The sequence below is a fragment of the Mobula birostris genome, chromosome 11 (genome assembly GCF_030028105.1).
Source record: "Mobula birostris isolate sMobBir1 chromosome 11, sMobBir1.hap1, whole genome shotgun sequence".
Classification (NCBI taxonomy): Eukaryota; Metazoa; Chordata; class Chondrichthyes; order Myliobatiformes; family Myliobatidae; genus Mobula; species Mobula birostris.
In genome coordinates, this window is record NC_092380.1 from 106,168,680 (window position 1) to 106,182,259 (window position 13,580).

Sequence of the window (13,580 nt, forward strand, 5' to 3'; positions counted from 1 at the left end):
CTACCATAGGCTACGAACTTATCAATCGCCCCTGCTATGGACCGCTTCTACAAAGAGGGGATCCATGTGCTCCACAACCGCTGGACTAAGTGTGTACATGTAGGAGGCAACTATGTTGAAAAATAAATGTGCTAGGTTTTCTAAAATTGACTCCTACCTTAGGCCACAAACTTATCAATCACCCCTCATAAAGAGTTTTTCTCTCTTCCTCCACAGAGCATTAACATACACCTGGCCAAGAAAATGATTGAAGATCGGAGCAGGGATTATATGAACGCTCGACGAGTGGCAAAGGTAAGTGTTCCCATTTTAATTTGTGATAGGTTGCTGCAAACTGGGGGAGCTTTAAAATACAAGGGACTCCCTTCTTCTTGTGCATCAAAGCTATGGAGTTACATATTTCCCTTGCAGGAGTATGAAACTGTCATGAAAGGTCTGGACCGCAATGCTCCGTCAGTTCCGCCACAGAACAGCCCTCAGGAAGCACAGCAGGTGGAGATGTGGAAGAAGTATATTCAATGGGAGAAAAGTAACCCACTTCGCACTGAAGACCAAACACTAATTACTAAGCGAGGTGAGGCTAATTAACAGACAGTGCTGCCATTTTCATAGAAACATCATTTTCTGTTGTGCAAAAGCAGTCTAAAAAGATATTTACTGCTTGTTCATTTCATTGTTCTTAAGAGAGATTTTCATGTGCCTAAAATAGCATCCATGTTGTCTAAGGCAGCATGGTAGCGTAACAGCTAGTGTAACGCTTTTACAGCAATGATAGGGGTTTAATTGCGACTGCTGTCTGAAGAATTCGTATGTTCTCCACGTGACAGTGTGAATTGCCGCTAGGTGCTCTGATAACTTCCCACATTCCCAAATACAAGCTAATAGGTTGTAGGCACGCTATATTGGCGCCAGAAGCGTGGCGATACTTGAGGACTGCCCCCAGCACATCCTCGGACTGTAGGGCAAATGACGCGGTTCATTGTACCTTTTGATGTACCTGTGACAAATAAAGTTGATCTTTTATCTTTAAAATGTTCAGTGCATCAAACTCTGTAATTCCTCCTCTAAACGTTCATATCTCTATTTACTCTCCCTGTCTCTTTGGTCAGTATTTTGCTTATTAGTCCAAATAAGAACTTAGTCATCTCTTTTTTGGCGTAGTGTCATAATGCTTCTTTGAAGCACTGCATGAAGTTCCTTAGGTAAATGTAAATTATTGTTATGTTTTGAGAGTATTGAATTGTCTATAAAGCATCATGAAATTTCTTAGTAAGCCATTACAAGGAGATATATAAATTGGATCACCATCATCATCGTTATGTGCCATGTCGTATGACATGCGCAAGCATGATATATAATCATATTGTTCTTGCCAAATTTTCTACAGAATTGGTTTGCCATCGCCGCCTTCTGGGCAATATCTTCACAAGATGGGTGACCCCAGTCGTTATCAATACTCTTCAGAGATTGTCTGATTGGCGTCAGTGGTCGCTTAACTGGAATGTGTGATATGCACTGGCTGCTCATACGACCATCCACCACCTGCTCCCACGGCTTCCCGTGACCCTGATCGGGGTGTGGGGGCTAAGCAGGTGCTTCACCTTGCCCAAGGGTGTCCTGAAGAGCGAAGGAGCACCTTACACCTCCTTTAGTAGAGACGTATCTCCACCCCACCACCCAAATAAATTGGATATCTTTTTAATTAAGAGTTGGCAAGAATTATTTTCTTTAAAATTGGTTTCTGGAAGTTCTGCAGTTGCTGGAAATCCAAAGCATGAACTTAGGAGGTCAGGCAGCATCTATGGAGAGGAATGAACAGTCAACATAACACACACAAAATGCTGGAGGAATTCAGCAGATCCAGATCCTGATGAAGGGTCTTGGCCCGAAATGTTGACTGTTTATTCCTCGCCATAGCTGCTGCCTGACCTGTTGCATTCCTCCAGCATTTGTGTGTGTTATTCTGGAAGAACCAGATATTATGTAATTGATCATATGCTAGCTAACCACAAACCAGAGAAAATCTGTTATTGCTGGAAATCCAAGCAACGCGCACAAAATGCTGGAGGAACTCAACTGTCCGGGCAGCATCTAAGGAGAAGAGTACAGGTGACATTTCAGGCCAAGACCCTTCATCTCGTCTGTTAAGTACATCGACTGTTTATTCATTTCCAAAGATGCTGCCTGGCCTTCTGAGTTCCTCCAGCATTTGTGTGTGTTGCTTGGATTTCCAGCATCTGCAGATTTCTCTTGTTTGTGACATTGCAAAGTCTCTCCCAGGGATGCCTGTCCTGAAGAAGTTTAAATCTTCCCTTCGGAGGGAGTTCAGTGAAACCCTCTCTCACTGCTACCCCTCTGTGATCTCCAATTCCTAATGAAGGGTCTTGGCCTGACACATCGACTGTACTCCTTTCCATGGATGCTGCCTGGTCTGCTGACTTCCTCCAGCATTTTGTGTGTGTGCTATACTAGCTAACGTCTCCTTTGAGATCTGTTACTGAGTGTAAAGAATTGGATGTGTTTTCTTGCAGTTATGTTTGCCTATGAGCAATGTCTTCTGGTCTTGGGGCATCATCCTGACATCTGGTATGAAGCTGCACAGTATTTGGAACAATCTAGCAAGCTGCTAGCAGAAAAGGGGGTAGGTAATTACCAGTACATCAAAAATGGATAATAAAAGCAATGATTATAAGACGATGCAACACACTTAGTTTGAGGGTTGCCAAGCATAACAACTATAAGTGAATTACTAGTATGATTTAATGGGTTTCACCTCCAGACCATCCTTGTAGAAATAATTGCAAATTGTTTTATGGAACTGATTGAGATATCTTGGGTTCCTGAGGCTGTTTGTCGTTAACTTCCAGGGTCATTAATATTATGTCAGACTGCTCAGAACATTTAAAGACTTTTGGAACTATTTGACATTCCCTCTGTTGTACATGTTTCCTAGGTTGTTTAAAAGTAGATGTGTTAAACTCATAGAGTACTACTGTAGAGTAAAAGGCCCTTCAGCCCATTAAGTCTATGCCATCCTGGTTTTATGCCTTCTTGCTCCCAGACCATAGCCCTCCATACCCCTTTCATCCACATACCTGTTTAAACTTTTCCTAAATGTTACAGTTGAACCTGTATCCACCACTTCTGCCGGCATTCATTCCACACTCGTATCACCCTTAGAGTGAAATACTTCTCCTCAGATTCCCCTTAAATATTTCACTTTTCACCTAAACCTATGACCTATAGTTGTTGTTGCACCCAACCTACAGGATTTTCTTAATTAAGTTCAAATCCTGTTTTTGGGATCTCTACACTACCTGGTATCTTAACTTTATCTGGATATCTTCATGGGAAGCAACCTTGGAGATGTTACTACAGTAAAGGCTCAATATAAATGTAAGTTATTTTGTTATTAAGATAAACTTACTAAGAGTAGTTTGTGAAGTTCTGTAAAGATAGACAAAATTCCAAGTAAAATTTATTATTGGACTACATACATGTGACCACGTACAACCCTGAGATTCTTTTTCTGCAGCTGTACTTAGCAAATCTATAGAACAGTAGCTGTAAACAGGATCAATGAACAACAAATTGTACAAATACAAGTATAAAAAATGGCAAATAATAACAAGAGCATGAAATAACAAAATGGAGTCCTTAAAGTGAGACCCTTGGTTGTGGGAACACCAGAAATAGAATGGGTGTAGTGTTCCACTTTTGTTCAGGAGCCTGATGGTTGAGGGGTAGCAATTGTTCATGAACCTGGTGTTGTGAGTGCTGAGGCACCTGTACCTTCTGCCTGATAGCAGCAGTGAGAAAAGAGCATGGCCTGGGTGGTGAGGGTCTTTAATGATGGATGCTGCTTTACAGTGGCAACTTTTCATGTAAATATGGTCAGTGGTTAATGGGCACAAGAGATTCTGTAGATGCTTGAAATCCCGAGTAACACATTGAATGCTGGACTAACTCAGGTCAGGCAGCATCTATGGAGAGGAGTGAACAGTCAGTATTTTGGGCCGAGACCCTTCATCAGTCCTGGTCTTGATAGATGCTGCCTGATCTGCTGAGTTCCTCCAGCATCTTGAGTGTGTTATCCCATAAATACAGTTTTTTTTAAAAAGTGCCAACAAGATGGCAGATTCCTGGTAATTGTTCTTGACTCTTAAATGTCTGTTGTGTCACTGCCAATTAATTTGAGGAACTTTTCTCATGAATGTTACTCTTTGACAGGACATGAACAATGCAAAACTGTTCAGTGATGAAGCTGCAAATATCTACGAGAGGGCCATCAGCACTTTGCTAAAGAAGAACATGTTGCTTTACTTTGCATATGCGGATTATGAAGAGGTAAATAGAGATTATGCAGTCCTCTGGTCTATCAAATGTACAAAGAAGAGATTCTGCAGATGTTGGAAATCCAGAGCAGCAGACACAAAATGCTGTGGGAACTCAGTAGGTCAGGCAGTTCCTGTGGAAATGAATAAACAGTCGATGTTCCAGGCCGAGACCCTTCATCAGAACTGAAAAGGAAAGGGGAGGAAGGCAAAATAAGAATGTGGGTGGGGGGGGGGGTGTAGTACAAACTGGAAGGTGATAGGTGAAGCGGGAAAAGAGAGCTGAAGTGAGAAGCTGGGAGGTGGCAGGTGGAAAGGTAAAGAGCTGAAAACAAGGAATCTGATAGGATAGGAAAGTGGATTTTGAGAGAAAAGGAAAGAGGAGGGGCACCAGAGGTAGGTGGTGGGCAGGTGTGGAGTGAAAAAAGAGATGAGCGGCAAGCCAGAAGAGGGAATGGAAAGGGGGGGTGTGGGGAGAAATTATCGGAAGTTAGTGAAATCAATATTGTGGCATACTGCTCCCTATTATTCTGCACCCCAGCAGTTAATGGCAAGCTTCTTTTTTAATAAAGAGTCGAATGAAATACGAAAAGGTACACAGCATATACAATCGGCTCTTGGCTATTGAAGATATCGATCCAACGTTGGTAAGTGTGGCTTTGGTTTGTACCATCTGCAGGAATAAGTGTGTGCATTTTAATCCATCTTTTGTTAAACTCTCACTGACTTACAAGTAGTGGCAGGGAGATGGCAAAAAAAAACAAATTCCGAGTGGATTTTTTTCCAGCGGGGAAAGATTAGGAATATTAAAGAAAATAGGAGCAGGAGTCCATCATTTCTTCAAGCCCCTATCACGGTTTATTTGATTATGACTGTAACTTGTTTCCACTGATCCACCCTGTAGCATAACATAAACGCAGTGCTAATACAGCTCGGCGTTGGAGTTTGTATGTTCTCTCCGTGACTGAGTGTTTCCTCCCACACTCCAAAGACATACTGTGTAGGTTAATTTATTGTAAATTGTCCTGCGATTACGCTGGGTTTAATGGCTGGCTGAAAGGGCCTCTAACTTTTTAACTATCCCCTGATGTCTTTACTGAAACCTCAGGCAACTGAATTAAACGCTTCACCAGTTTATAGTTTATTTATTGAAAGAAGAAATGCTAGAAAGCTGATCAGATTTAATACATCTGGCATATGTTGTGAAATCCAAACAAAAACAGAAAACGCTGTTGAACTCCTTGGCTTCTCAAGTGGTATGAATGGGAAGGGTAGTAACACACATAAAAGTTGCTGGTGAACGCAGCAGGCCAGGCAGCATGTCTAGGAAGAGGTACAGTCGACGTTTCAGGCCGAGACCCTTCGTCATCTGCAGATTTCCTCGTGTTTGAATGGGAAGGGTGCACATTTCATGTCAAGGTTCCTCTGTCAGAATCGAGAAAGTGAGAAAACACATGTTTTAGTTGCCGAGAGGAGGCGTGTGGGATAAAAGCAGTGGGAATGTTTGTGATGGGGTGCAGACTAAACTTGTCAAGTTAACAGTTACTTCAAAATCTTGTAGATAGAGAAAATAGGTAATGCGCTATCAATTACTCCAAAAGACTGGAGGTAGAGTAAGTACTGAAGGGCTTTTATTAACAGTAAATGGACACGTCCATGCTGAATATCTGCCCTGGACTGAGGGAGGAGCAGTGACACAATCGCCTTTATTCAGGGATCTGTGGGAGGAGCCACAGGAGCAGTCAGCAGAGGGGCGTGTCCAGACAGGTAACCCAGTTACAACATATATATGGTTTACCACAATAGGAAACATTGACACATTTCCAGTTCAGGGTATTGCACTTGCACGCCTCTTCACCCTGAGGGTGGGTGACTGTTTTGCAGAAAAATTTGCAAGGATGCCCCTGAGCTTCCAGTTGCCTGTCACTTTAATTCTCTGGCCCACTCCCACTCCGGCTTTCTGTCTTTAGCCTCCAACGTTGGTCCAGTGACTCCCAGAGTAACTTTGAGGAATAGCACCTCATCTTCCATCTGTGTACACTGAAGCCTTTGGGACTTCTCATTGCAGTTAACAAGCAGAGCAGAGCAGACAGGGTCCTGTTATGGACAGAGTGTTGTTTCCTCCACCCTTTCCCAGTCGGGGAACACTGAGGACAGCTGTTAGTGCCCTAATAGGCACAAATTGATCGAGTTAACGAAGACCTGGACTGGGCATAGAACTTCCACTGGCCAGAACCCATCTTGTAATGCTGACCTGAGAGATGTAGGGTTTTCCATCATAATCTTTTGTGCTTGAATTGAAGGTTTACATCCAGTATATGAAGTTTGCGCGGAGAGCGGAAGGTATCAAGTCCGGTCGATCCATATTTAAGAAGGCACGGGAAGATCCCAGAACCCGCCATCATGTTTATGTGTCTGCTGCCCTCATGGAGTACTACTGCAGTAAGGTATGCTCCTCGTTCCAGGGTCATTAAGCCTGGCAATTATTCTTGTTAAAATCATCTTGCTGAATTACAAAGACTTCAGACAAATACATAATTAATTCTATGGAGTAACGTTTTTTCATTTGAACTAATTCAATGCATTTTCTCAAACTAATGCATTTTCTTGTGATCTGAAACAATCAAATGGCACCATTGCAATGCCAAAGAGTTTAAATTACTTGATAAAATTAAGTCACTGGCATGTTGCGTACTGATATATTGTAGGATGCATAAGTGATGGCTTTGCATTCTGTCCACTGAATCAACTGGGGATTTTATTTATTTCATCCCTTTTTACATGCAGGAGTATGCTGTTGAGTTCTTGATTAGTCAGGGTGTTAAAGTTTGCAGAGAGAAGTCAGGAGAATGAAGTTGAGAGGGAAATTAATCAGCCATGATCAAATGCCAGAGCAGACCTGATGGGCCAAATGGCCTGAAAGTGCTCCTAAAGTAAGTAACTGTTTGACCATTCCTTTTCAGGACAAGGCAGTAGCCTTCAAGATATTTGAGCTTGGTTTGAAGAAGTATGGTGATATTCCAGAATACATATTGGCTTATATTGACTATCTTTCTCATTTAAATGGTAAGTTGTATATTCTTGTGCATGATAAATTTCTTCAGACCAATGAAGAGTTAGATGTTGGCAAATATAATTATTTTAATTATTATCTTGGAACAATGTGGCTATATTTAGTCAAGCTGGGACCATAATGTCACTTGCTATAAGGATGTCATTGCACATGTTTTCCCAAGAGATGGGTGTAAACAGTAAAAAAAAAAGGGGGTCAGTCTCAACATCCTTTGTAGGTGATTTCAAGAGGGGCGGCAAACAGATTACTTCCAGAGAGAAACACAGTAGCATAATGCTTTACCACACCAGTGACTGGGGTTCGTTTCCCATCGCTGTCTATATGGTGTCTGTACGTTCTCCCCGTGACCGTCAGGATTTCGTCTAGGGTCTACAGTTTACTCTGACGTTCCAAAGACCGGATTAGTAAGCTGTGGGCACGCTATGTTGGTACTGGTGACGTGACTTGTGGGCTGCCCGCAGCACAATCCTCACTCTTTGTTGGTATTTGACAGAAAATGACATATTTCATTGTATGTTTCGATGTACATGTGACAAATAAAGTTGATCTTTAAATTAGCCATGATAGAATGGCGGAGCGGACTCGATAGGATGTATCTCTGTGATCTAGTCCTACTTCACAGGTCTTGGTCCACAGTCTTGTGGGTTATACAGATTCCCAGGTAATTGTACAGCACAGCAAGACGTTTAACTGCATTCTCTCTGTATTTCAGAGGACAATAACACCAGGGTTCTGTTTGAACGTGTCCTGACATCTGGCTCCTTACCACCTGAGAAATCTGGGTAATGTTTCCTGTCTTTAAACTTTAAATGGTCCGTCAAAAATTCACTGTTTTAAAGTGTACGTAGAACAATGTGGGCTTTATTAGAAATTTTCACAGATAGCAAACAGCTTATAATTAGTACATTGGTGCATTCAAAAATGACATTGTCATGATCCCAAGAATTACTCTCAATTTATCAGATGGGGAAGATGTCCCTCTTCAGCGGAGCCAGTTCCCGATACAGTCATGCTTTGCCTTGCTTTGCTATGACTATACATATGGTGCAAGGTCAAACCATGGAGAATGTGTTGATTTATCTGGTATTCCAGCACGGTCAGCTATATGTGGCTTTAAGCCGGGGAAAAAGAAATGAAAATGTTAGAGTATTCCTGAAGGGTCGCAGATCAACCAGAAATGTGGTCATAAAAAGTGTCCTTCGTTAAACTAGGAGGAGCACTATTTGTCTTGCTACGCGTCTTTCTTCTTTAATACACTGAGTTCTTCTTCTTTAATTTCCAAAGCACATCACATCACACTGAACTACCTTTCTCTCAAAAGGTGCCCCAACGGGTCACCTGGTTGTCTAGTAATTAAGTATACAGAAGTAGTCTAAAAAAACTGGAAGTTTTGAAAGAAATCAATGAATCAGAATAGAAACTTTTATTTTGAGATCACTGATTTTTCAATATTCTTTGGAGGGAATGGACCTCCACACATTTACAATTATTTGGATTAGTTTGTAGCAATCTACTTGTATCTTCTTGTGAGAGATTACATATATTGACATTTTCAAGTTTAATAATATTATCATCTAACTGTACATATGTACAACCAAATGAAACAATGTTCCTCCAGACTACAGTGCACCCGTAAACATATATCACACACAGCACGAGCCAAAATATTTCTATAATACATTAATAAAATATAAATCTAAATGCAGAGCTCAGCACAGGTAAACAGTAAACAACTAACAGCTTGCTGCCCTAGTGGCGAGACCTCAATGGTGGCAGGATCCTTATTAGTCTTACAGCCTGAGGGAAAAGGCTGTTACCCAGTCCTAGTCCTAATGCTTCTGTACCTCCTTCCTGATGGTGGTGGGTCAAAGAGATTGTGGGATTGTTGGTAGGGATCCTCAATGATCTATGTCTGAAGGGTAGAAATGAAGATTTGTAGGTCACAGAAGCTGTGCTGTATGACTCTTATCAGGAGGGATATGGAGGACTATGGCCCACATATGGGACTAAGCAGAATAATAGTTTGACACTGACTAGGTTGGGGTTGAGAGGTTTAATAAATCAGCCATAATGGAATGGCAGAGCAGACTCGATTGGCCGAGTGGTCTAATTTTGCTTCCATCTCTTCTGGCTTTAGAAAGGCTGAAAGACCTGATTCTGTGCTGTGGTGTTCTGTGACTCTCTAAACTGGTCCTTCTGCCCAATTCATCCATATCGACCAAGATGTCCAGCCAAGATAGTCCCATTTACCTGCATTTTCCCCATATCTTTCACTTAAGACAAGGTTGGATAGATTTTTGCATAGTAGTAGAATTAAGGGTTATGGGGACAAGGCAGGTACGTGGAGATGAGCCATGTCTAGATCAGCCATGATCTTATTGAATGGCAGAGCAGGCTCAATGGGCCAGATGGCCGACTCCTGCTCCTGTTTCTTATGTTCTCTCTAAACCTTTTATCCAGGTACCTGCCCAAATATCTTTTAAACATTGTAATTGTACCCACCTCTGCTAAAGTAGTTTATTTTGTGATAACTGCTAGATTCCACTACCAGTGTGAATTCTGCCTGAGGCATTGTTGAAATCTTGATTAACTGTCTCATGTACTGCTCTATGGTGTGTTTCCAATTACTGGGGATTAAAAGTGTCTGCAAGGAAGTAGCTTGAAACTCAGGGTACACACTAAAAAACGCTGGTGGGACTCAGCAAGTTAGACAGCATCTACAGAGGGGATAAACAGTTGACATTTTGGTCCAAGGCACCTCATGGGGACTGGAAAGGAAGGGGGCAGAAACCAATATAGAGGGTGGGAAGGAGCACAAGCTGACAAGTGATAGGTGAAGCCAAGTGAGGGAGAAGATGCATGAATGGGGGAATGAAGTAAGAAACTGAGAAGTGATAAGTGGAAGAGGTAAAAAGGGCTGAAGAAGAAGAACAAATCTGAAGGAAGAGGACTGTGGATCATAGAAGGAGGGGCGCAAGGGAGGAGAAGAGAAAAAGGTAGTGGGGGCAGAAAGGGGGATGGAAAAAGAGAGATGGGGAAGGGGGGTGAACTTACCAGAAGCTGGAGGAATTGATGTTCATGCCATCAGGTTGGAGGCTTTCCAGAGAGATTATGAGGTGTTGCTCCTCCAACCTAAGTATGACCTCACCTGTAATAGGTCTGGTTATTACACCCTAATTTTACTTTTTCTCTCTTCCTGTTGCCACCATTACAGTGAGATCTGGGCACGATTTCTAGCTTTTGAAAGTAACATTGGAGACCTAGCCAGTATTCTGAAGGTGGAAAAGAGGAGGTTTGCTGCTTTTAAGGAGGAATATGAAGGAAAGGAAACAGCATTACTGGTGGATAGGTACAAGTTCATGGACCTGTTTCCCTGTTCAAATAGTGAGCTTAAAGCTCTTGGATATAAGGTATGTATCTTCCACTGGGATGTGTGCCATTCAATTAATTTTGCCCTTAATGATCCTGGAAATGTTTCCTTCTTGAAACTCCATAATAATCCCTTGCTGAGTCCATTAGCCACTTTAATGGTTTTCTTTTACACTGATGTCATGTGTACTGTTCTACAGCTGAAGTTTTCTCTTCAAAACATTGCTAGTTGGCCCCCACTCTAGGGGAACATCTGCTTTGATTTTTATTAATATTTGGTTGAGTGTTGCTGTGCTTAAGTGTAGTCAGTTCACAGAGGAACTGTTCTGCTAGGAACGTTGGATCATTGCGGATACTTGAGTGTGAGTGTCACTTTTCCTTTAGAGCCTGGTAGAAAATCTGGTCTTCCTGTTGGAATTCTTTGAGGAGATTACACATAGGATAGATAAAGGGGATGCAGTGGGTGTTGTATATTTGAACTTTCAGAAGGCCTTTGATAGGGTGCCACACATGAAGCTGCTTACCAAGTTAAGTGCCCATGGCATAACATGAAAATTACTGGCATGGTTAGAGCCTTGACTGATTGGTAGGAGGCAGCAAGTGGGAATAAAAGGATCCTTCTCTGGTTGGCTGCCAGTGGCTAGTGGTATTCCGCAGGGGTCTGTGTTGAGACCACTTCATTTTATGCTGTATATCAATGATTTATATGGTGGAGGGACAGGTAGCGTTGAGGAAACAGCTAGGATGCATAAGGACTTAGACAGATTAGGAGAATGAGCAAGAAAGTGGCAAATGAAATACAATGTTGGGAAATGCATGGTCTTGCACTTTGGACGGAGAAAAAATTCAAAAATCTGAGATGCAAAGGGACTTGGCAGTCCTTGTGCAGATCACCCTAAAGGTTAACTTGCAGGTAGTGCTGGTGGTAAGGAAGGCAAATGCAATGTTAGTATTCATTTCAAGAGGTGTAGAATACAAGAGCAGGGATGTGATGCTGAGGCTTTATAAGGCTCTTGTGAGGCCTCACCTTGAGTATTGTGAACAGTTTTGCACTCCTCATCTAAGAAAAGATGTGCTGACATTGGAGAGGGTCCAGAGGAGGTTCACAAGGATGATTCTGGGAATGAAAGGATTATCATACAAGGAATGCTTGTTAACTCTGGGTTTGTGCTCACTGGAATTTAGAAGGATGAGGGAGGATCTCACTGAAACCTTTCGAATGTTGAAAGGCCTAGACAGACTAGATGCGGAAAGGATGTTTCCCATGGTGGAGAGTCTAGGACAAGAGGGCACAGCCTCAGGATAGTCCATTTAAAAAAGAGATGCGGAGAGATTTCTTCAGCCAGAGGGTGGTGAATTTGTGGTATGTATTACCACAGGCAGCTGTGGAGGCCAAGTCGTTGGGTGTATTTAAGGCAGAACTTGATTAGGTTCTTGATTGGACACGGCATCAAAGGTTACGGGGAGAAGGCTGGGGGGGCGGGGGGAATGATCGGCCATGATTGAATGGCAGAGCACATTCGATGGGCCAAGTGGCCTAATTCTGCTCCTATGTCTTATGGTCGTATGATTTTTACAACAGTGGGTTAATTGTCACCACAGGTGATGTCTTTAATACAGATCACATTAAGAAATTACTGATCTCGTTCCCCATCTTCTCTCACTGTGAACAGCATTCTTTCTTTACTCCCATGCTCTGCATCCAGCCCTGAAGCTAGTTATAGATCCATTCCATTATCTCTGACTTCACATTCTCCGACCTTAATTATTGGTTTGTTATGAGTTTCTTATCACAATGGTAGGAATGTATCTAATGCATGACCATTGACTCTTCTCTCTGTAACCTCTTCAAAAAAAAAATCTCAGTAAGGATGGTCTAGAAGCAATTTCCATTTTGCTATTCATGTTGTCCTTTCTGTTACTAGAGTCTGACTTACTGTTTAAAATGGTGAATAAATCATACTAGGTAAAATTGAAAGAGAGTTTCCAAAACCAAGGTCTGTGAATACAAGTCAGATGAAAAGTACAGAAGGATTTCTTACATTTAGGTTGTGGAACCTGGAACCACAGGAAATTAGTGAGGCAAACAGCTTAAAGGTTATGAAGAATAATGGGCAAATTCAGAGAGCAAGCCTCTTGATACTGAAAGGCTGAGATGTGACAATTGAGTGGGACAACTCTAGTGCAGTATAAAGCAGTACAGTCGAGGTGAGCTGGGCTCTCTATGTGAAGAACTGTTGGCTGACACAAAACCACTCAGAACTAGTTAACTGAGAACAGCAGACAAACCATTACAAAATTCTGTTGATGCCATCGTACTAAATACAATGATTTGCCTCCTTCCAGGACGTCTCTCGAACCAAGCTAACGGCCATTATCCCAGACCCCATAGTGACCCCCTCCACTGTAACCATAATGAAGGACGAGATTGACCGCAAGCCTGAGTATCCAAAACCTGACACAAACCAGATGATTCCTTTCCAACCCCGCCACCTGGCACGTAAGTGACTTGGTGTTGCTTCTTATTTGCTGATTTCAATATCGTCAGTAATTTAATGGGCAGTGTCAGGATGCTGCATTGCTTAATTATTGCTTAAAAAGTGTAACACTTTTTGTTATTGTACAGCTCCTGGTCTCCACCCCGTCCCAGGGGGAGTGTTTCCTGTACCCCCAGCATCTGTGCTGCTTATGAAACTGTTACCACCACCTATGTGTTTCCAGGTGAGTTCACCAGTGACCATTTTCAATAGACCCCATTCAGGTGTCCATGAAACATGAACTATAATGAGCAGACATGTAAAACA

At 42.2% G+C, this 13,580-nt stretch overlaps 1 protein-coding gene across 3 annotated transcripts in view; it reads left to right on the forward strand.

Moving 5' to 3' along the window:
• The window catches only part of cstf3 (cleavage stimulation factor, 3' pre-RNA, subunit 3), a 98,870-nt gene that overhangs the window by 82,325 nt on the left and 2,965 nt on the right, over window positions 1-13,580 (forward strand). For all 3 annotated transcript variants that reach the window (XM_072272789.1, XM_072272790.1, XM_072272791.1), the window contains 11 exons: window positions 217-294; window positions 412-574; window positions 2,532-2,641; window positions 4,231-4,347; window positions 4,907-4,981; window positions 6,638-6,781; window positions 7,298-7,400; window positions 8,120-8,189; window positions 10,622-10,817; window positions 13,123-13,276; window positions 13,403-13,497. In XM_072272789.1, the coding sequence (XP_072128890.1) occupies window positions 217-294; window positions 412-574; window positions 2,532-2,641; window positions 4,231-4,347; window positions 4,907-4,981; window positions 6,638-6,781; window positions 7,298-7,400; window positions 8,120-8,189; window positions 10,622-10,817; window positions 13,123-13,276; window positions 13,403-13,497 (1,305 nt within the window). The remainder of the gene's footprint in view (window positions 1-216; window positions 295-411; window positions 575-2,531; window positions 2,642-4,230; window positions 4,348-4,906; window positions 4,982-6,637; window positions 6,782-7,297; window positions 7,401-8,119; window positions 8,190-10,621; window positions 10,818-13,122; window positions 13,277-13,402; window positions 13,498-13,580) is intronic.